Below are 20,602 nucleotides of genomic sequence, written 5' to 3'. Positions count from 1 at the left end.
ATTTCACATTAAAATACAAATCCCTTATCCCAACTAATATAAAAAAAACAGATTAAATCTCTTTAATATGGTGACGTATAATAAGGATCCTTCTCAGTGTGAAGCCGAGTAGGTTTGGCCACACCAGCCATTTACATTAGAAGTCACTGATCAAGTTGTCCTCCTCTGACATATATCTGGTCATTTCTACCATTAGTAAATCTAATTAATGATAAGTACAGACCAGGTCGGCACCAGTCGACCTGTGAACAAAATCTATACTGTTGCTTACACTGCTAATGCACACGCAAGCTAATGGTAGGACCCAGGGAAACTCACTTAACATCCTTCCAGCAGCTCAAATCTCCCAACATCTGGAATTCAGTGATTTACTATTGCACATTTCCATGCACACATCTTCTATTAGCTGTCACTTACTCCTAATCAGTGCTGGTCACACCAACAGACAATTCAGAGCCTCCAGTCAACCTAGTTGGACCTGAGAGGAACCAGATTACCGGGACAAATTCCACGCAGCCATGAAGAGAACATTTAATATATCCTAAATGTTAAATATTACAGGTTACCTTCCAGTTAAAGTTCTCTTCCTGTGGCAAATAAGGGATGTACCTGACCACTGAACTGCTTCACTGGAAAGAGGAAGGAAATCATTGCCACAGTTGTCAACAAGTGAGTACTGAGAGCTCTGGTCATGTGAGGACATACCGCAGTCTGAATTCTGCACCAACAACTTAATGAGAATTTAGGCAATAATTAACAAATATTATGCCAAATTTGTATGTCTACCACCGTTTTTTTTTTGTTTTATGTGTTACGGGAATAATGATGAATAATGATTGACACCATGACTGCTGTCCAACTCACTAGTCTCTGAATGAATAGGAGCACGAGTATAATATTGAGTTTTTGCATGTCTGAAGTTTTACTACCTTTTTTGCTCTCTCTCGTTTCAATAAAATCTAATGATGTGACTAAACTTTTCCAGTCTTTGCTGATTGCGACCATTACAGTGAGTCAGCACACAAACACAGACATACCGTAGCATATAATGCAGACAGACACTCATATTCCTGATACAAATAAACGCAGCCCGCACACGCACACACTCCTTAAACTCTATTTCTATTTCTCCCACACAACGATGAAGGCTGGCAGAGCTGCATCGTGACTGGGGGGGATGTGTTCCTATTTATATGCAAAGAAACCTGTCTGAAGAGGACTGTGGCACACACTGATGAAGACTAACCCCTTCAGCAAAAACAGCACCTACTCAATAGAGACATACTCTAAATATGTGTGTTAGCCTACATTACCCACAAGCCTGTGCTGTCTGTTATGCATCTGTGTCACTTCCTGTTCAACAGTTAGTGTTACACATTCCCAGATTCCATCACATAGTCAGGGCCATGATGCTCATTGGCCTAAAAGCCTGGAAATCCCCTTGTTCTATCCCAGAGGCTCTGTTCCATGTACACTGACATTCCCGTACAGACCCACTTCAGCCTGAAACATCCAGCATCAGCAGACATGAGACTCCTTTAAACCCTGACTTTATGGTAGATGTTAGAGCCTAATGCCCCAAAGAGCTTCAGAGTGAATCCATGAGTTGGCACATAAATACTCAATATCACTGTCGTAAAACAGCTTTTATACCTGTTGCACAAAACAAGGTCAGAAGGAGTAACCGAGAAAAGGGAACTGGTGTTTTCTAGAAACTCGTCGACAGTTAGTGTTTTTTCCTGTGAACAGGATGTTGTCAGTACACCCTCCACCCAAAAGCAACCTCTCAACCCCATGACATGTGACTCTGAGTGACCATTCAGGACGTTTCCAAGAACATAATGAACAACTGTATTAATAAATATCCCTGTGAGTCATAACTAACTTGTTTTTACAGATTGACTGAAAAATATGTGCCCGTGTAATTGCAGGCATGGTAAACACACACACACACACACACACACATACACACACACACGCTTTTTAAACATACCCTAAATGAATGTTATACTGGCCGAGCAGATATAAATACAAGCTTATAATAAACAGACACATTCCTGTAATGCAGAACACACACACGCCCACGATAATCAGACATTCATGTGATCACACACAAGCACACGCGCGTGCGCGTACATATATATACACACACACACACACACACAGACACTCTCATCCTCCCACCAGCACATGTGGACTGGCAGAGCCAGGCCCTAAGTCTAGACAAGAGGCAGAGAAGAACAGGAGAGCAAGCAGAGCTAACAACAGAGGGGGCTAGAAAAAGAGGTACCGGATGTCTTACCCCGTTTCTGGAGCCATCCCTCTCTAACGATGGTGACATCGCTCATGGTTTCTTCACACCGAGTCTGATGCCGCTACACGCCTGCTCCACAGAGAGAGAGAGGGAGGAGGGGAGGGGAGGAGAGAAGGGAAGGAGAGAAAGAGAGGGAGCGGAGGAGAGGAGGGGGGCCTCCGCGTCACTCTCCCTCCCTTCCTTTCCCGTTCGCTCTCTCGGTCGTGCAGTCTCCCTCTTGGGTGCACACACACACAAGCGCACGGTGCGTGTGTGTTGCTTCCTGTTGCGGCTTATCTGCTTGCCTCCCTCTCCTCTTTGTCGTCTTCTTCTCCCCCTTTCTCCGCTGTCTCCTGCACTCTCGTTCCCTTCTCCAGACCTTCCTCCTCACCAGCAGTGACTCAGCCTGGAAGGAAGTGATAAAAAACAATAATAAAGAGAAAAGAAGCAGTGGAATTATTTGGTAGTGCTGTCCTTTCCCTCTTCACTTCCTCCCCTGAAGCCAGCAATGACACAACACACAGCTCGGTACTGTGAGGACAAAACACAGCCCAGGCTCTCCCGACGTTCAGTTCCTCTTTCTGTCACTGAGGCTCTGTGGGATCAGAGCGATGAATTACTGCAGAGCTCTCAGTGAAACAAAAACTGACTAACTCTGAACACCCTGAAAGAACTCATTCATAGATATTTGCTCTAGTTCTGATCAGCAGGAAGTGCAGCTGACTGTTTTTCTGCATGTTGAATTATTATCTGTCGTAATGTGCGTGTGTGTGGATTTGTGTGTAGGCCGATCAGTCTGTCTTTATGTGGGAGGTGGGAGAGCATCTCAGGACTGTGGAGTAGGGCTTGTCTATAAATAGCTGTGGCAGTGAGGGATGCTCTCACACACTCTTTTTCTCTGCCCAAATCTCTGCACCGCTCTATTTTCTCACTCCTGCGCTCTCTCTCTCTCTCTCTCTCTCTCTCTCTGCATAGCTGCAGCATTCACCCCAGATGCACCCTTACTACACAGTATTACACAATGCGCAGCAGCACTATGCAGCTCGGCTTGAATGGAGAGCGACGCTACGACAGCGAGCCCAGCAATAGAAGCTGGAAATCAGTATTCAACTCAGCTAGTGTCTGCACGGCTCCCAGCACATGGAGGGACTGCAACGTCATAACGGAGCAGAAGAGAAAAGGGCTGCTGCACTCACGATCACAGCCCAGCCGATGCCACCAAGCAATTTCTAAACCTAAGGCAGCACAATAAGCTGGAGATGTTAGACAGGTATAACAAACGAAGGCTGATTTAACTGCATTACACACAGCCTCTCCTGTGTGTCAGTAATGAATTAAAGAGCATTCACATAAATGTTAAAGGAAAACAAAACAAAACCAGCATATCAGAGCTTTAATAACATTAATACACGGACCATAAAGTAATATCACGATGAATGTAATGCAAAAGGCAGTGCACAGCAGTTTCCAGTATGGATCTGGTGTCCATCTCTGTGGAAAAAGGAGTGGACCAGAGGACGTGTAGGCTGATTCAATATTGATACTGGATATTGCTCTGAGAGTTACTCAAATATGAAAGGCTTCAGCCAATGAAAACACTCAGTTTTAATTCACTAGATATAGCCTACTTATCTATCTATCTATCTATCTATCTATCTATCTATCTATCTATCTATCTATCTATCTATCTATCTATGATGTTTCCACATGAAATGGTTTTGAGACAACTGTGCAAATCCATTTGTAATTTAATGTTTAAACATATTGGAACTGCCCCTCCTGAAAATCTGGGGTTTGTTCCAATAGTGGTGCTGGTAACCTTAGGAAGAGTTTTACCGGTTGATAAACTTCTAGACATTAGCTATCACGCTAGCAACAACCAGCAAGGTGCTGAACAGAATTACAGTCCAGAATCTCATGTGAAGAAAAACAGTTTAGTTCATTTTCACGTCACATCACAACACATCTTCAATTTGTTTTGTTGCGGTTTTGAAACCACGGGAAACCAACAGTTCAGACTTCCCGATTACAAGTTCTTGATTTAGGCTAAAGTAAAACTACAGTTTCTACAGTGATGCAGAAATGAGAGGAGAGAGAGAAATCATTGTCATCCTCCAACATTAGCAGCACTTGTTTCAGCCAAAATCGTGACTATTTGTGGGTCACTGCATCAGCCAAACTTTTACGTGTGTAACCCCACGTCTGATGTAAGCAGCGGTGACCCCACACGTCCTTTCTAATGTTCATGCCAGCCTTTGGCTGAACCTCAAGTGCTGTTTCAGCCATGATTTCTGTTCACCATCAGCATCTTACAAACTGCAACCATTTTGCTCTTCCACTAAAGTTTGACATCATTATCTGCCTTTACAACAATATTTGGGGTCAACATTTTGTGTATTATTTTATAAAGAAAGGTCTTTATTCTATCCATGTGGTGAGGTTCATAAGCTGAGGCATCCTCCTCATCTGCCATAAATAAGACAAACTTATTTAATAAACGAAATTAAACTAATTCAAGGTCTAAGAAAATCCTTTATGGTTGGTTCTGGAGGTGCATGTTAACACTGACCTGCTGGAAGCGCCACAGCGGCCTATGTTGGACGTCAGAGCGGGGAGCGCCAGTCAGTCAATCTGACGCATGTTGCACGCAGCGCGGCTCAGGACGCCTTAAACACGATTTTTAAACTCACCTTTACCGGTCAGCGTAAAGCTGCTTATGGGGAGGCTTCATTGTCGAATGCGGACACCTTCCACCGACGCCCGAGAATTAGCACCAAACAATTTGGCAGCCTGTCACCCGCGGGACCGCCCCCACCTTCCACCGAGTCCACAACATAAACACGCATCATCCCACTAGCTTTTTGAAGTCGGCATTACCTGTGGCGGCAGGTGCTTTGGTATTCCCGTACACGCGTCATAAAAACAGCTCGAGGTGATTTCGTCTTCCCTGTCTCGAGCGGCTGACGTACACAGAGATGCGGCACCGCGAGCTGGGCGCGTGAAGCTACATCAAACGGATTTCCGAGAAGCTACAAAGGCTGCCGCTTCCGCAGCCAACGGTTGTTTTGACTTTCAGGAAAAATCGTGACGTCACACAAAAATAAAATGGCAACCCCCCACCTTTCTTCTTCTTTTTAATTCGTGCACGGACGGGAGCGCGCCGAAACGCAGAAGTGGCAGCGCGTCGAACTGTGCACGCAGCTCGGTGTTTGGGTCTCCCCCGCTGGAGCGAGCAGCTCCCTCATCGTCCAGACATCGTGCGTGTCTCCGCCGGTGAGGAGGCCAAGCATCGCGAGAGACCGCGCGGTGTTTGCCAGGCGTCTGGACGGATGAAACGACGGTTCAAATGGGTTCACCCTTCACAATTAAATTAAAAGACAATGAGTTTGTCACATATTGGGTGCATTAATTTATTAATGCATAAATAAATACACAAGAAACTTTTTTTTGCATAGAAGCTACAGTTGGCACATATATTTAATATTGGATGTCTTAATAACCACAGAAGAAGGACGCTGCTCCTACAATGCATTCATATTTTTTCTAAAGGTGCCTCTTAAGCAGACTTGGGCCTTCAGAACCATCTGCTACTCCTTTGTGTTCAAATAAAGACCAGATTTATACAGTTTATGTCTTCAAAACACCAACTCTCACTATACTGATCTGGGGGTTAAAGGTCACATCTTGTGTTTTCTAAAAAGACTCCATTATTGTTTCCTCAGAGCACAGACCTTCCCTCTACATGCACTTTGGCACTTTGTCCTTGAGACTACGGTGATGCAGGAACCTTCTGACCTGATGTGCAAAACCTACCAGTATTACAGAAAAAAAATATTTTAGATTAGATACTAATTGTTCGAGCAGTACATGCTCCAGTCTTATTATGGAAGGAGCTTAGAATTTGTTATTAAAAATTGTATAAAAATCTGAAGAGACTGAAAAGATTCTGCTCTTTATAGGAGTTATTTATTAATGCAAAAGAGAGTGCATTTATTTACTTATTTACAGGGTGGGACTATTTCAAAATGTTTTGTGATCACTTTTGTTCAAAAAGGCTCACAGTTAAAGCTGTAAATATGGTATAAATTTAATATTTATGTAGTATATACATTTTCAGAAACACTATAATGATGTGAATAAAGGCAGCAAAGATTCAATGGGGTGTTTATGATGGCGGAAAAACAATATATTCATATTTTCTCACACTTCTTGGTGCTCTCATTATTCTGTAATCTCAAATCAAATCAAATCAATCTTTATTTATATAGCGTCTTATACAATCAAAATTGTTTCAAGGCGCTTTTCAAGGGCCTAACCCCAGACAAGCAACAGTGGCAAGGAAAAACTCCCCTTTAACAGGAAGAAACCTTGAGCAGGACCAGGCTCATGTAGAGAGACCCTCCTGCTGATGGCCGGCTGGGTAGAGAGAGAGGAGAGGAGAGGAGAGGAGAGGAAGAGGAGAGGAGAGGAGAGGAGAGGAGAGGAGAGAGAGGAGAGGAGAGGAGAGGAGAGGAGAGGAGAGGAGAGGAGAGGAGAGGAGAGGAGAGGAGAGGAGAGGAGAGGAGGGGCACAGAGCACAGAAACACACACAAAAATACTCTATTTATACAGCGGGTCAGCGGGGCCGGAGGTCGTCATGCAGCTCCAAAGGCAGCGATACCTGTAAATGAATAGAGAAGGGAAGGGGGGGGGAGCAGAAAAACTACACAGGAAACAGCATAACTAGTCTGCTTGATGAGGAGGACAGGAGAGGAGAGGAGAGGAGAGGAGAGGAGAGGAGAGGAGAGGAGAGGAGAGGAGAGGAGAGGAGAGGAGAGGAGAGGAGAGGAGAGGAGAGGAGAGGAGAGGAAACCATGAGCCAGTGGGGGGGTGACAGAGGCCTGTCAAGTGATCATGTTTCTGGACCCCGGCAGCCTTGGCCTATAGAAGCATAACTGAGATGTTAACCTAATGATTAGACGACCCCCTAAGTATGATAATTTGTCTGTCTATAATAGTAACTGGAACTACAGAATTAGTAACAATAAGCTTTTTCAAAGAGGTAGGTTTTAAGTCTGATCTTAAAAGTAGGGATGGAGTCAGCCTCCCGTACCTGGACAGGGAGCTGGTTCCATAGCAGGGGGGCCTGGTAGCTAAATGCTCGGCCCCCCATTCTACTCCTAGAAACTCTGGGAACCACAAGTAGACCAGCATTCTGAGAGCGGAGCGGTCTATTGGGCTGATAAGGTGTCACTAGCTCCTCCAGGTAGGATGGAGCTAGGCCTCTGAGGACCTTGTAGGTCAAAAGAAGGGTTTTAAAAATTATTCTAAATTTAACAGGCAGCCAATAAAGAGACGCCATTACAGGAGTTATGTGATCTCTTTTGTCAATACCTCCTAATCCTAATTAGGAGGTACCTAATCTCCTCCTGATTTTGCTTATCGGCAGCTGAGGAGGACTTTCAAATAAATCTGCAGCGTCTTATCAGATCCAGAGACCAGACAGTTGCAACAGCATATGACTGTATCTGTGGTGGAAAGCTGATGAGTTGTGCAGTCTGGATGATTCTTAATCAACTTATTTTATTTTTGTTTCTTCTTGCTGTGACTCTTATTTCTAAATTCCTAAGAATGTGGATTAAGGAAGAATAGGAATGAGTGTACATTCCTCACACTCTTTACAGTAAGTGTGCCAATATTTTAAATCTGACAGAGATTTTGGGATATTCTAACACAACGACCCTCCATCTGTTCTCTTTTTGTGTATCTTTCTTCCTGTCTCCCCAGATGGCATGGTGTGTGTGGCGTGTGTTGCGTGGCTGGGCAGCAGCGGCAGCGGTAGGGGCCCTGGCTGTGCAGACACAGGTGTAGCTCACTAGCATGTCAGATTAGCCATCAGCTGGCTTCTTGCACGCAGCCCTGGGTGGAAAGGGGAGTGTGGGCTGAAACCAGCAGCCAAGGTGTGTGTGTGTGTGTGTGTGTGTGTACATGGGGTGACACAGAGGTAAAGATAAACAGACAGCTTGAAAATAGAAAAGGTAGCACAGGGGAGTCCCTCTGTTGCTGTGACCAGACGTGTCCCTGTGACATACGTGCACACAGACATGACTTCTCCATCCAGTTCACGCAGAAAAGCAGCACAGTGATTCTTCTGCTGACCGGATTTGCAGCATTAGCACAACATGTGTTCTGAAATGTGCATTAATCCATAGGAACAAGACTAAGAACAGCAGCAGTTAACATGATTACCTCTAAACACAGATTGTGGATAAAATCAAGGCTGCCCTCAGCAGCATTGCAGCTACTTTTAATGATCCAAAGAATTCATTTACAATTTCAATGTAATGCAGATGAATATACATGTAAGTAAAATATCATTCACCTCATCATGACAATAAACAGGGGATTTGCATTCATTTTTTAACAAGCATATTGTTGAGAGAATACATTCTGCTGTATATCGTGTCGATTTTTTAATTGTATATATGCTGAGATTAGTAAAGACTTTCTTTTAAATAGAGTTTAATAGAGTTTGACAGCATTTCCTTGTTTGACCTCCATTTTAAAACATTGGGGACTTAAAAAAGATCTCATTTTTTGGATTCTCTGGAGGCATCATTACAGTATTTAGTTTAGCCGGTGTCTGTGTCAGTCAGTCCATCCAGCCAGAATTATTTTCTTTCTTCATAAAAACAAAACAAAACAATGAAAGTGCCTTTTTGGTGTGTTTTTTTCTTATTTTTCAGTTTAAAATTAAATTGATTCAAACATTTTGTAGGTTTGTTCCACATCAATTCCTCTGAATCTCTGTGTGGCCAGAGATTTCTTTGCACACGCGTGCACACACACACACACACAGACACACCTGGCATCCCAATGTCACACCAGAGTCCAGAACGTCTGTCCACACTAAACACCCCCCCACGCACACACACACACACACACAGGCACAAAAGTTACTTCCTGCATTCCTACCCCCAACATTCCCGTGTCTCCTGTCTCTGTCCTCCTGTCAAACACATACCCTTGTGACTCCCTTCACGTCATGCTGCACCCCCCCTCCCACACAAACACACACACACACACACAGCCTAACTCCAGTCCCAGCCTCCCAGCTCCCAAAACCCAGGGAAGCAGCAGCCGTGTGGCCCAGCATGGCACCCCATACCTCTCCATCCTATCCACGGTCCCTTTGAAGTGGCTTTAGGAGAGAGGTCAGCCTCACCCCAGAGACCCCCGCGGAGGTAGGGACAGCTGCGGTCAGACACATCCTGTGCAGGGGACACGTACGTAAGAGAACGGGCACATGTACACACAAGACAGGACAGAGCAGCTGCAGCCACGGTGTTGAAGGTGTGCTGTACAGCCTGGGAGCCAGTCTGGTCCAGCATGGCTCTGCTGTGTTCCACTCTCTTCTGTTCTGGGTCACCTATCGTGCACTGGGGTGTGAAATACAGTCAGCAGAGTACCATGACCATATTGGGTTGTAACATGTTATAATTTAAAGCTGTTTCTGCTGCTGTTGCATGTATGTTGGATGAGTACCCCTCATTTAATCAAGAGGAAGTGGTCCTAAACATTTTTAAATAATCCTATTACAATCATCTTTTGACAAATATGTCCTTTCAAACTGTTAATACGTTAATTATCAGAAACAGCAAGATCTCGTCTCAGAAACATGTTCAACGGGATGGTTTCTGGAACCACGACTTGCTTTGATGGTGAAAGCAGATCTGTCCATGTGCAGTGCCTGCGTTGGCGAGTTGTGTTTCCAATATCTGTGATGGCATATGACTGCAGGATTATTTATGAGTGCCGGCAAAAGCAATTATGTGATTGACTGCTGCTTAGTGACAGCTGCTGCACTCATGGAGGAGTCCTTTCTGCTCTGAGGCCAAGGATCTGGATTTATTCCTGAAGTTCATTCTGTTACGTTTGTCAGTCTTTGTGACAGGTTTGAGAATTAAAGTGGCTGAAGTGACCGAGGAAGGCTTTTGTCGTGTTATCATGTGCATTTTGAATGTTTGTTTCAGAACAAAGAGTCTCAGTCTGAGCAGCCAAATTCAGAAGAACTGATCAGGGAAATACCTAAAAACTGAAAATCCTCAAACAACACTACATAACTAGCTGAAACAGTCGAACAAACAGAGACACCACTTTATATTCAGGTGGAAAATCATGAAAACACAACTTAGCCTTATGTGTCACTTACGTATATCCTCCCAGTTCAACCAGTCTCTACTTATGCAGGAACCCCTCCGGGCCAGTAGAGAGCACTGCGTTCTTCAGGGCTACAGCTGCATTCCTCATTTCCGCCCTACTTTTCTTTAAAATGTAGAAACATCTGGAGGAGAAGACACTTGTGCGTGTTAGTTATTCACATGACATCTGGAGCTGTGGGTGACGTCGGGTTGAGGAAATATTAGGATATTGATGAATTTTTCATGCCAGGAAGACAAGACGATCATCTCTGGGGGGGTGCGGGAAAGATGTGAGTTAAGGCTCCTGTGAGCACTCTTGTGTCAATGTGCATGTGAGTTCCAGAGGAAGTTACAGCACATCTGTCAACATCTGGGTGCACAGACTGTGTTTGCTTTTCCAACAACTGGGTGAGATCAAAAACACACACACTTTAAGCACAGCCAGAGGAAAGAACAACAGTAACACACACACACACACACACACACACACACACACACACTTCAAAACCTTCTGATGGCCCCCAAGAGCCCCCGAAAGCCCTGCCGCTTCCTATTTCTGGTTTGTGCCTGCTTCTGCTTTCTGAGTCTCACGTTGTTTTCATTTTGCATTGTTCACACATAAACACACATTCAGGATTATGCACATACACACTTTGTGAAGCTGTGATTTCATTCCCATCCGGGGGAGGCACACGGAGGGCGTTCAAACTGCTGTGTAACATCTGTGGGGGTGAATTTTTATACAGGAGTTAACGTTCTTTGCCCTTATCTATCAAAGTGTCAAGCTGTCGATGGAAAATTCACACCTGATTTTGTAGTTTTAAAAGAAAATTTTAATCTCTTTTATCAAATATGAACAGACAGAGCTTGTTTTAGGTTTGGGTCAAACATGCTGGGTTCTGTCAGTAACATCTGAGGTACATTAGTGATGAACATTCGACCTCTGAGAAGTTTTCAAAGTTAAATCTGTTTTTATGTGAGATTGTTGACAGACTTGTTTTTTTTTCCTCCCCTCAAATCTGAGAACAGATTTTGAGATATTGCTAAAGCATAAATGCCAACACATGGCTGCTGTAACCCATGAGGGGAGTATATCATCCTGATGTCATCGGAGGGCTTTCATCGCAGGTTTAACCACTAACATCATGGAAAAACTATATCCCAGCAAATGCCATAACAGCGTCCAGTTGTTGTTTACTTGGTCAGTTTGATAGCAGGCTTGAGATCCCACCCAATGGGAGGGAGGGAGGCTGCACCATGTCGCCCCGGTGACAGCTCACCATATGGGGGCCAACACACGTTCCTTAAGCCCTGTGGAGGTCCGCACACATGGACACCACACAACAGAGCCAAAGCGCCCTGGCAGATGCCACCTCTGTGGTTACCATGGTGCCGGGGCGCATGCACACACACACACACACACACACACACACACACACACACACACACACACACTCATGCACGCATGTCAAACTCTACTTCAACATTTTTCTACAGCGATGCTTGCGTATTTGGTTGTAGATTTTTTATCCAACCCAATTTTGCTGAAGTGACCTCACAACGACTAAATGGCGTCACACTGGTGATTGGTTGGTTCACGTCAAGGGACATTTTGGTCTTTGGTCCATCTTCATGTACCTAATATGTTCAAGAGTTGGTGGAATATTTAACAAAGAACACACAAAAATCATAGGGTTCTGTGTAATGTGCAACGTGTTGCTTTTCAGCAACACTGCAGCACAACTGAAGTGCCCACAAATAAAGGTCTATATTATATAAAAATCAGACAAAAGTCTGAGAAGATTAAATTGTAATCTCATTAATTTTTAAAAGTAATCCATTATATATATAATCAATGTAGAGGTTATTAAAGAGACACACCACAACAATCTCTCTATCTTTTTCTCCAGTCTCCTGATTTTTATCTTGCTATTGTATCTGTAATTCCTTTTTAAAAAGTGGGTGTAATTTTATCTCTTTGAAGGACGGATCTCTCATCAAGCCCCGGGGCTCACACAGCCAACATCTGGGCTGTTTGGCAGGCTTGTTGGAGATCCTTCGCAATGCTGCTCCAGATGTAGGCAAGGAAGGCCCAGCACACACAGATGGAGACACACTAGAGCTGTCAAATGCGCGCACACACACACACACACACACACACACACACACACACCACACACACACACACACACACACAGGCGCCTGTGTGAGGAACATCGATACAAACACACACACACTGGCACTGTGTAGGCTGCACACATGAGGGATGATGTGCGTTCATGCATACAGATGCAAACACAAATACAGATGTGGGAATTATAAAACACACACACACACACACACACACACACACAAACACACACTTTAAACCCAGATGGAGGCAGGGCGGCAGCTGATGTGACAGGCAGAGCGGTTGGCACAGGTAACATGTCCTCAACAGCTGGCGCAGGTTAGGCATTCCTGGGAATTGGCGCCACAAGGCAAATGTTCCTGCTGGCGTTGCGTCTAGCAGGCTGGCGCACCGTTACCAGTTCATACACACTGGACACTACTCATGAAAAAATGGAACAGCAGGGGATCTAACAATTGATGTTTGTTATTTCCTGCATAATTTCACATAATGTCAGCTAACTGAAAGGGCGCTCTGTGTGCATGTGTGTGTGTGTTTGAGTGTGTGTATGTGTTCTTGTTTTTCTGTGTGTGGAAGAGTATTAGCCTTTTCACTGCCCAGGGGCTAATTTCCTGCTGCAGCTGTTGGCTACTTCCTCTGACATCTGGACTGAAAAGAGACAGTCAGACAGCAGAGAGACTAAAGTGACACTTTTACTGTCATTACAGCGATGATCTGTGGCGATCGCAGGGCTGTGTGCACGTTCTTGGCTGAGACCTGGCTGTTATGCATCTGCTGAGCCTGTATTTATTTAAAGCTCCGTCCCTATTAGTGTGTCATGCTGCTTTTCTCACACCCTCTTATCGTTTATGTGTGTCCGCGTCCGCGTGGACACGTCCAACAGCTGCAACAACCCGACCATTTCCTCCCTGTTACTGGCAAAAAAAAACAACCTTAAAACTACACACATTTAATTTGGCCCACCCTCATCTGTTATTACAATTGAAATACAAGCATGGCAGCATTGTTCACCTTAACTCTGTTAGTCTGATTTCCTTTGTTGTTGTTTCCTCTCCATTAGTTATTTTGTCTTCACATCCCAAGGCCTCAGATAATTAAATTCACTGAAATTGTGCTGAATGATATTGACGATATAACTGAACGTAACAACACCGTCGTGGTCAACTACAGGGTTCATCTGACTGTTGTTACACAGCTGTGAGTACAATGAGCCTGAACATGATACCGATTCTAAAAACAAAAAACATTTAAAATGGTCAGGAGACATATTTGTCTGTGGGAAGACAACTGGCCAGATGTAGAGTCCCCTCGTCCACCCCCCCCCCCCACACACACACACAGCAAGGAAACGGCCGGCTGGCTGCTGGCTTGGAGGCGCCATTAACCAATTTAGCTTCCAGATGTCCATCATACAACCACAGCCAAGGCTGCGCAGCTCTCTGTGATCTTCACACACGCGGGTGTGAACAGCCTACACACTCATACACACACCGAAACTGCGATGTGCCGATGCAGAGACAAGCATACATAAATGTATAAGAGCAGGGACTCATCATATATGGCACACTTTAGCACATCAGCCCGTCTGTGGCTGCCCATAACACCGACGTTTGATTGACAAGCGGAGAACCTGATAGATGAGACTCACTTTTTGATCATTTCTGAAATGATCATCACCATCTGGAGAAAAGAAAGTTAAACACACAGTTGTTTCTCCTGATGTCTCGTCCCACTGAGACACCGATGCACACATCCAAGTGGATGTTCCACACAAACGTATTTCTAGAAAGACACACACGCTGCTCAAACGGACAGATGCTGCTCCTCTAGAGGCACAGAGACCTGACAGCTGTTCCCCAGTCAGTCAGATGGGGTATCATTGGTAGTTCATGAATATTTTAAACTCAGTCAAAATGGCTGCCTTCCAGACTCCTAACAGCAGCCACGCTGGGCCAGATGAACAGATCATTAAACTATAGGAACCAACCTCCTCCCACGTCACACGAGCGATAATGAGAGAGAGATGTTTATGGTGTTTCAGGTGAAGTGAAACCGTCCTGTTCCTCTTCTGAAACAAAAGTTTCAAACGCAACCACAAAACCCTCATGAAAGCCTGTCTGTGTCGTTGCAGCCTTCATACATATACACCTACTTTCTCTGCTCTACCCTTTAACCCTAAAACATCTGTCTGCCCTCCATCCTCATTCTCAGCAACATCTTCCTCTCTTCCATTCCAGCTGTGATAACAGAGGTGGAGGTGATGCTTCTATTCTGACTTTATTCGTTCTGACTTCCTCGAGGATTTATTAACCATTCAATCTGAGATGTTTTTGGTTATTTATATTCTTTATAGTGAGCTCAATTTTTGAGGTAAATTATTTGTAACTGTTAATTTTGTACATTTTATTTGAATATGCTCGTATTTCTGCATTCATTACAAGCCACGTTAACATCCCAGTCCATGTGTTTGGAAAAAAGTAGATCTCGAGGAGAATGTTAAACGATGATCTGGATGATTTAACAATCCGCTTCGCCCCTGCGAGCTGCTTTTTATGTTCTTTCTTCACCATTTCAGCCCCTGCTGCTCTAAAGTGGAGGAAAACAATTTACAGTGAATGCAAATGAGCTTAAACATCTTGATCCCCAAATTTACCAGTAAATTAAAGGTCAAATTAACAACCAGCTGGCAACAGATGGAACATTATTTTCATGCCCAAAGAAGGAGATAAACTTTTTTTTCCCCAGACACAATAAAATTAATGTGGTTTACATCAATAAAACTAAGCCATAAAATGTGTTTAAAATGTCTTTTAAAGTCATTTATTAAATAAAGAACTTCCCCAAGATGCATTCCATGAGTCCTTTTATGCATCATTTTAAGGGTAAACATGAGGATCATCATGGAATGAGTTGGATTCAAACAGCTGTCTGTGTTCAACACCTTTGAATATTAAAAACCCGTCGACAAGCAAATTATAATTAATGCTGGCAAGCAAGGGGAGAATCTGTGAAGCATACAGTCATAATGTCTCACGGATGGCCAGAGGTGTTCTCTGAATCACTTCTTCTGCCAGATCCGTGGAATGTGTTTTCTTTTTTTCCCCAGATTTTATTTACATAAGAAATCAGCACACACTCTGGGATTTTGGCTTCAGGGCAACTGAATTTTTTTTTTTTTAAATGGTTTAACGCTCATATGAAACAGACATTTCAGGGAACAGCAGAGATTTACAAAATTTATCAAAGTTGAATAAAGAAAAATATATAATTTTTTATCATGTCATTAAAACTGATAGAGCAAACAACGGGTTTTACAGCGACCTCCAGAGTCAGAGGAGCGAAACGCATCCATCGGGCCCAATGTGAGATATTTTAATAAAACAAACCAGTTACAGAGAAAAAAGGTGAAAACTGCTCGACTAACTCGACTCCCCAGAATTTCCAGGGAGAATCCAACCATCAACTCAAGCAAAAAGCAAAGAGCTCTACTCTGCGTAATGGTATTTATGTTGGATATATTTTCCTTCTTCTGCGCTTTGTTGTTCAGCTGCAGTAAGGAAAAAATAGAACCTTAGAACAGATAATTTCAAACATCAGTCTGGTTCTGCTTTTTGGCACGCACACACACACAGACACAGACACAGACACAGACACACACACACACACACACACACACACACACACACACACACACACACACACACACTAGAATGCATTCTGGCATCTGTCAGCAGCAAAACAATGTGTGGATCAGAGAAAAGAACGCATGAGCTGTGGGAGAAGTTTAGAAACCAGGGATCTCTTGAGATATTTACACACACGCACCACAAAAGATCCCAACGCACGGAGGGCTCTGGGAAGAAAAACCTATGCTGCAGCCTATGGAGGTAAGTCGCTGTTTGTGTGCACAAAAACAGCTCATAGCAGTCTACATGCATAAGTGTTGCAAATGAACCTTGGTGTTATGAAAATTTGTCCAAAAATCATAATTCTGGTTGCTGTTTTTTGACTGCCTCTTGTCTGTGAGTCACAATGTATCTTTGTGCATGAACAAGGGGCTCATTGTCATGTGCTGGTAATTGATAGACACATAACAGGGTCATCGTTCATTAGCATTTTAACAATTATAGCTATGACACCGTATCGTGTGAATTCATTGCCATACAGGGACGCAGTTCATCCAGCCATCTATTAGTAACGCCAATTAGTTTACTGGGACAGGTTTAGAGGATGCAAATAGGCCCGAAGTCTCAACTGGCCAAACTTTTTTAATGCCAAAGCTCCAGTGACAGACGTTTGATGGTGTCCCCATGAGGTAAATCTAGAGTATATTTCAGCTTGAGATTGACGTATGGTTCCATTGAGACTTATAATGTAGTACTTTTTTGTTTTTGTGTAGTTAAAGGACTCCATTTCTATATTCTAACAAGAAAACTTATTATATGGAAGTGTCAACAGTTTTCTTTCTACTAAACATGGTGATGACGCTGTGGTGTTGCTGCATGACAACACTGCCCTAAAATTGACACCAGGGATTCAGTAAATATTCATAAACAAACAAACAAATAAATAAAAAAGCAACAGCCATATTATATATAAATATATATAAAAAATAGTATTTGTAACAGGCTTAACAGGCTTTAGCACTGACACTTTAAGTGGCCTCCAACTGCTGCAAAACATCTGGGCCTATTCTTTTCAAGGTGGCGCACCTGCTCCCATCAGCTCCGCCCCTTCCTAGTCTCAACTACATTACCCAGGTTGCACCGCGTCACTCGCCACTCGTCGCTGCGCCAGTCCGCCTCGCTGACTCGCAGAACCAGTCGGTTTGGCCCTGCTTCTTCTCCTCTGCCTTCTCACCGTGCGTGCTGCTGTTGTTGTTGCCTAGTGTCAACCTACGCCGACGAGAGAAGAAGACATATCCCTCCTTCTCCTCTGTCCAAGGGCCGCTTCTAATTTGCTTTTACTTTCCTCCTCGCTGGTACCATTGGCTTCCGCGCCGTGCCAGTCAACTCGCCTCCTTTACCAGCCCGAGTTGAGCAGCAACAGCTCGGAAACATCTGGCCGCCGCAGAGTGCTAGACTCCCCGTCCCTCCGCCTGGTCGCCTCGGCAGTCTGTTATGGAAATTAGTCGAAAGTCAGGCTAGTTTTGTCTTCTGAAGGAACCGGGGGATTCTGGCGGTGGAAGAGGGGAAGACATTGGACCGCGTTGCCTGTAAGTGCTGCTTCTTATACCGGAGTCCGATTAAAGGAGGCTCAGGAAGGAGAGGGTGGGTATGGAGGGGAAAAAGTGGCTAAACCTTCCTTAGCATGACTATGTTGCCTGCACGCACTCATAGTTGCTATGTTAGCCGTTCCTGCGCGCTGTTTTAGCAGCTGTTGTCATAGCACCGGGGCCTTCTGGACAACTGGAAATAGCTCCGTTTTGTCGGTTCTCCGTCCGAGTTCTATTAGCCGAGGTCTGGCTACAGCTAGCTCCGCCTGGGTCGGTCTGTTTCGGTCTCACTCTCCGCTCCCAAATCCAATTTCAGTTCACAGTCGCGCAGCACTTTCTGCCAACACATGAACCCGTTTTTTCTTTTGTCTGCTTCGGATTTAAATCCCCGAACAACACTTGTCTCATTTATTACTAATATATTACTGCCTGTGACTGATGGACGCGCCGGTGTTGAAAATACCGCCTTGCGATGCGCACAAAAATAAAGAAATCGACAACAATAAGTGCAGTTTTAAAGACTTCTAACCTCACAGGTGGGACTTGACTTTAGTGCAGCCCGACTCAACTCTGCTGAAGTTAATTGGAGCCTCTAAACTGGGAGTCCAGCTCCCAAAAGCCAATTAAAGAGCGGACAGATAATTGATTTTATTCAGCTGCCTCTTGGAAAATTACAAAAGTTTACTTTACATTTTCACGGAATCTTTAAAATAGTCAAAGTGCCTCGATTAAAATGTTATAACGAAATAAACCGACACGTTCTGTTAAACAGAAGCTCATTCATCTGTATTTCTCCAACATGTGGCTGTAATAATCTGGACCGAAACAAGTTTCCAGTTTTTGGTGCTCTTTAAAACTTCAGTAAAGTTTTTTTGTGAGATGAAAAAAATAAATAAACAAAAATATTACACACACACAATTTCACCACACTGAAAGTGAATTAAGGCTATTGTAATAAAAGTAATTCCTCCCTTGTGGCTTATTAAAGGCTTGTACAGCTTTTGTTTAGGATTTGCACCCATTAGCGTCTTTATTTATGACTTCTTCCCATTGGCTCCTAAATTCATTTTTGTTCCGATCACTTGTCCAAATGGTCTGAAGCAGGGTGTGTGTGTGTGTGTGTGTGTGGTGTTGGGGGGGGGGGGTGTTTTGGCTGGATGAATGAGTGAGTGAATGAATGAATACAAGACGAGGCAGCAGCGCTGAACCGTAAAGAAGTGGAAAACAATATCAGCTGCATGCGTCTGTCAGTTGCAAATGTGCTGTGTTGGCCTTTGTTTGTGGCTGCTGGAAGGAGACACAGAGGGAAACAGACAGTGTTTGTTTTAATACCACATCATTAGCAAAAAAAGGCTGTTTAAGGTTTAGTCACAAGTTGTTCATTCTCTTAAGTTTTCTTTTTGTTTAGTAGCAGTTGGTCCCCCCCCCCGCCCCCCAAAAAATGGATCATCCAACTGCATTTAATAGTTTCTGGGTTTTGATTCAAGCAAGAGAAAGGGCTGAAAAAAAGAGGGACAAAGTTGTGTGGTGTTGGTGTTGGTAGAATGAAAGAGGAGTCTGGTGGCAGGAGTGTAGAGGAGGCAGCATATGGCTGCAGAAAGAGCACAGCTGGAGGTAGCATCTCCATCTGAGGATGATGTCAGAGCAGCTGACAGGCTGCCATCCACCCCACCTCCTCCTCCACCGCCTCCACCCCTCCCCACTCCTTTATTGTGAGTCTCAGTGGCAGCCTGGGAGAGTTAGAGCTGTGTGTGTGTGCGTGCGTGCGTACGCCTGCTGTGTGTTCGTGTGCGTGTGTGTGTGGCTGACGATCAGCGCCAGTTAGGAGGAGGAGGAGGAGGGAAGTGGTATCTCGTTCCCCCTCCAACATCTCCTCCACTTTGCATCTGTCCTTCGCAGTTTGAGCAGTGTGAGTTTTTTTTGCCTGCCTCCCTCGTCTTCCTCTGTCCTACACACTCGCGATTCAGAGCGAGCAAGCAGAGAAGTGAGAAAGGAAAGCGAGAGAGGCGGCGGTTCTGCTACAGAGGAGTTAATCAAGTTGATGCGTGCTGCTGCAGGTACGGTTCTCTGTGTGTGTGTGTTTGTGTGTGCGTGCGTGCGTGTGAACTGCCCGTCTGAGGGGTAGTTAAATGTAGTTATTGAACACTATAGTTTGTAGTCCAGACGCCTGCGTGCGGGATTTTGTTAGGCTGTGTCGTGTGACAGGTTGTGTCGAGATGCCCTTTAATTGAAAGCGGCAACTATGGCAGATTTTAATTTAAGTTTTCTTGCTGCTCCAACTTTACTTATTATTACCAGGATGTGGTTATAATTTGAAATCCAGTCAATAATACTTTTAATTTAAAATAAAAAGCATTTCAATGGATAAAGCACTTATTAAAAAGCAGGGTTTTTAATCCTTTTTCCTTTAACTCGACTCTAACTGGCCGTAAAATGACTTGAAAGCGTGCGCGTCTGCTCCTCTTGCCGGCTGGAGTCGAGGAGACTAATTTAGAAGTTGCAGATTTGAGCTGCCTGAATTGGCTAGACAGCTGTAATCGCACTCCCTCCTAGTCTTAATCTCTTTATCTGGCTAGCAGCTGCCATATGGCCCCCGTCAGCTGGATCAGATGTGGGTAAGCCTCCCTCCCCGGCTGTCCCAGCCTCTCCCTCTGCCTCTCTCCCTCTCTTACCCCCTCTCCGTTCCTGCCCCTCTGTGTTCGCACCGGCTGGGTCTGGCGGACCAGGTGACGATGGGCTGCTGCCCTCCTGCCCCGGCGCCGATGGCTCCCTCCCTGCCGCCA

At 44.4% G+C, this 20,602-nt stretch overlaps 1 protein-coding gene and 1 long non-coding RNA gene across 5 annotated transcripts in view; both read right to left on the bottom strand.

The window, feature by feature from the left end:
* The window catches only part of akt3a (v-akt murine thymoma viral oncogene homolog 3a), a 31,173-nt gene extending 25,607 nt beyond the window's left edge, over positions 1-5,566 (bottom strand). Inside the window, exons 1-2 of one of the 4 annotated variants that reach the window (XM_057048232.1) lie at positions 5,414-5,566; positions 2,303-2,699 (exon numbers count right to left, since the gene is read on the bottom strand). In XM_057048232.1, the coding sequence (XP_056904212.1) occupies positions 2,303-2,348 (46 nt within the window). In that variant the 5' untranslated portion in view covers positions 2,349-2,699; positions 5,414-5,566. The other 3 variants (XM_057048231.1, XM_057048234.1, XM_057048233.1) reach the window with 3 other exon arrangements.
* A 2,968-nt stretch (positions 5,567-8,534) lies between these two features.
* LOC130533794 (uncharacterized) lies at positions 8,535-18,346 on the bottom strand. Its single transcript, XR_008952674.1, has 3 exons — positions 17,361-18,346; positions 10,485-10,616; positions 8,535-9,543 (listed from the first exon to the last, which is right to left on the bottom strand). It is a non-coding gene; the product is annotated as an uncharacterized LOC130533794 (long non-coding RNA).
* Positions 18,347-20,602: the final 2,256 nt, after the last annotated feature.

Source organism: Takifugu flavidus, chromosome 11, assembly GCF_003711565.1.
Source record: "Takifugu flavidus isolate HTHZ2018 chromosome 11, ASM371156v2, whole genome shotgun sequence".
Classification (NCBI taxonomy): Eukaryota; Metazoa; Chordata; class Actinopteri; order Tetraodontiformes; family Tetraodontidae; genus Takifugu; species Takifugu flavidus.
This window is presented reverse-complemented; position numbering and strand designations above follow the sequence as displayed.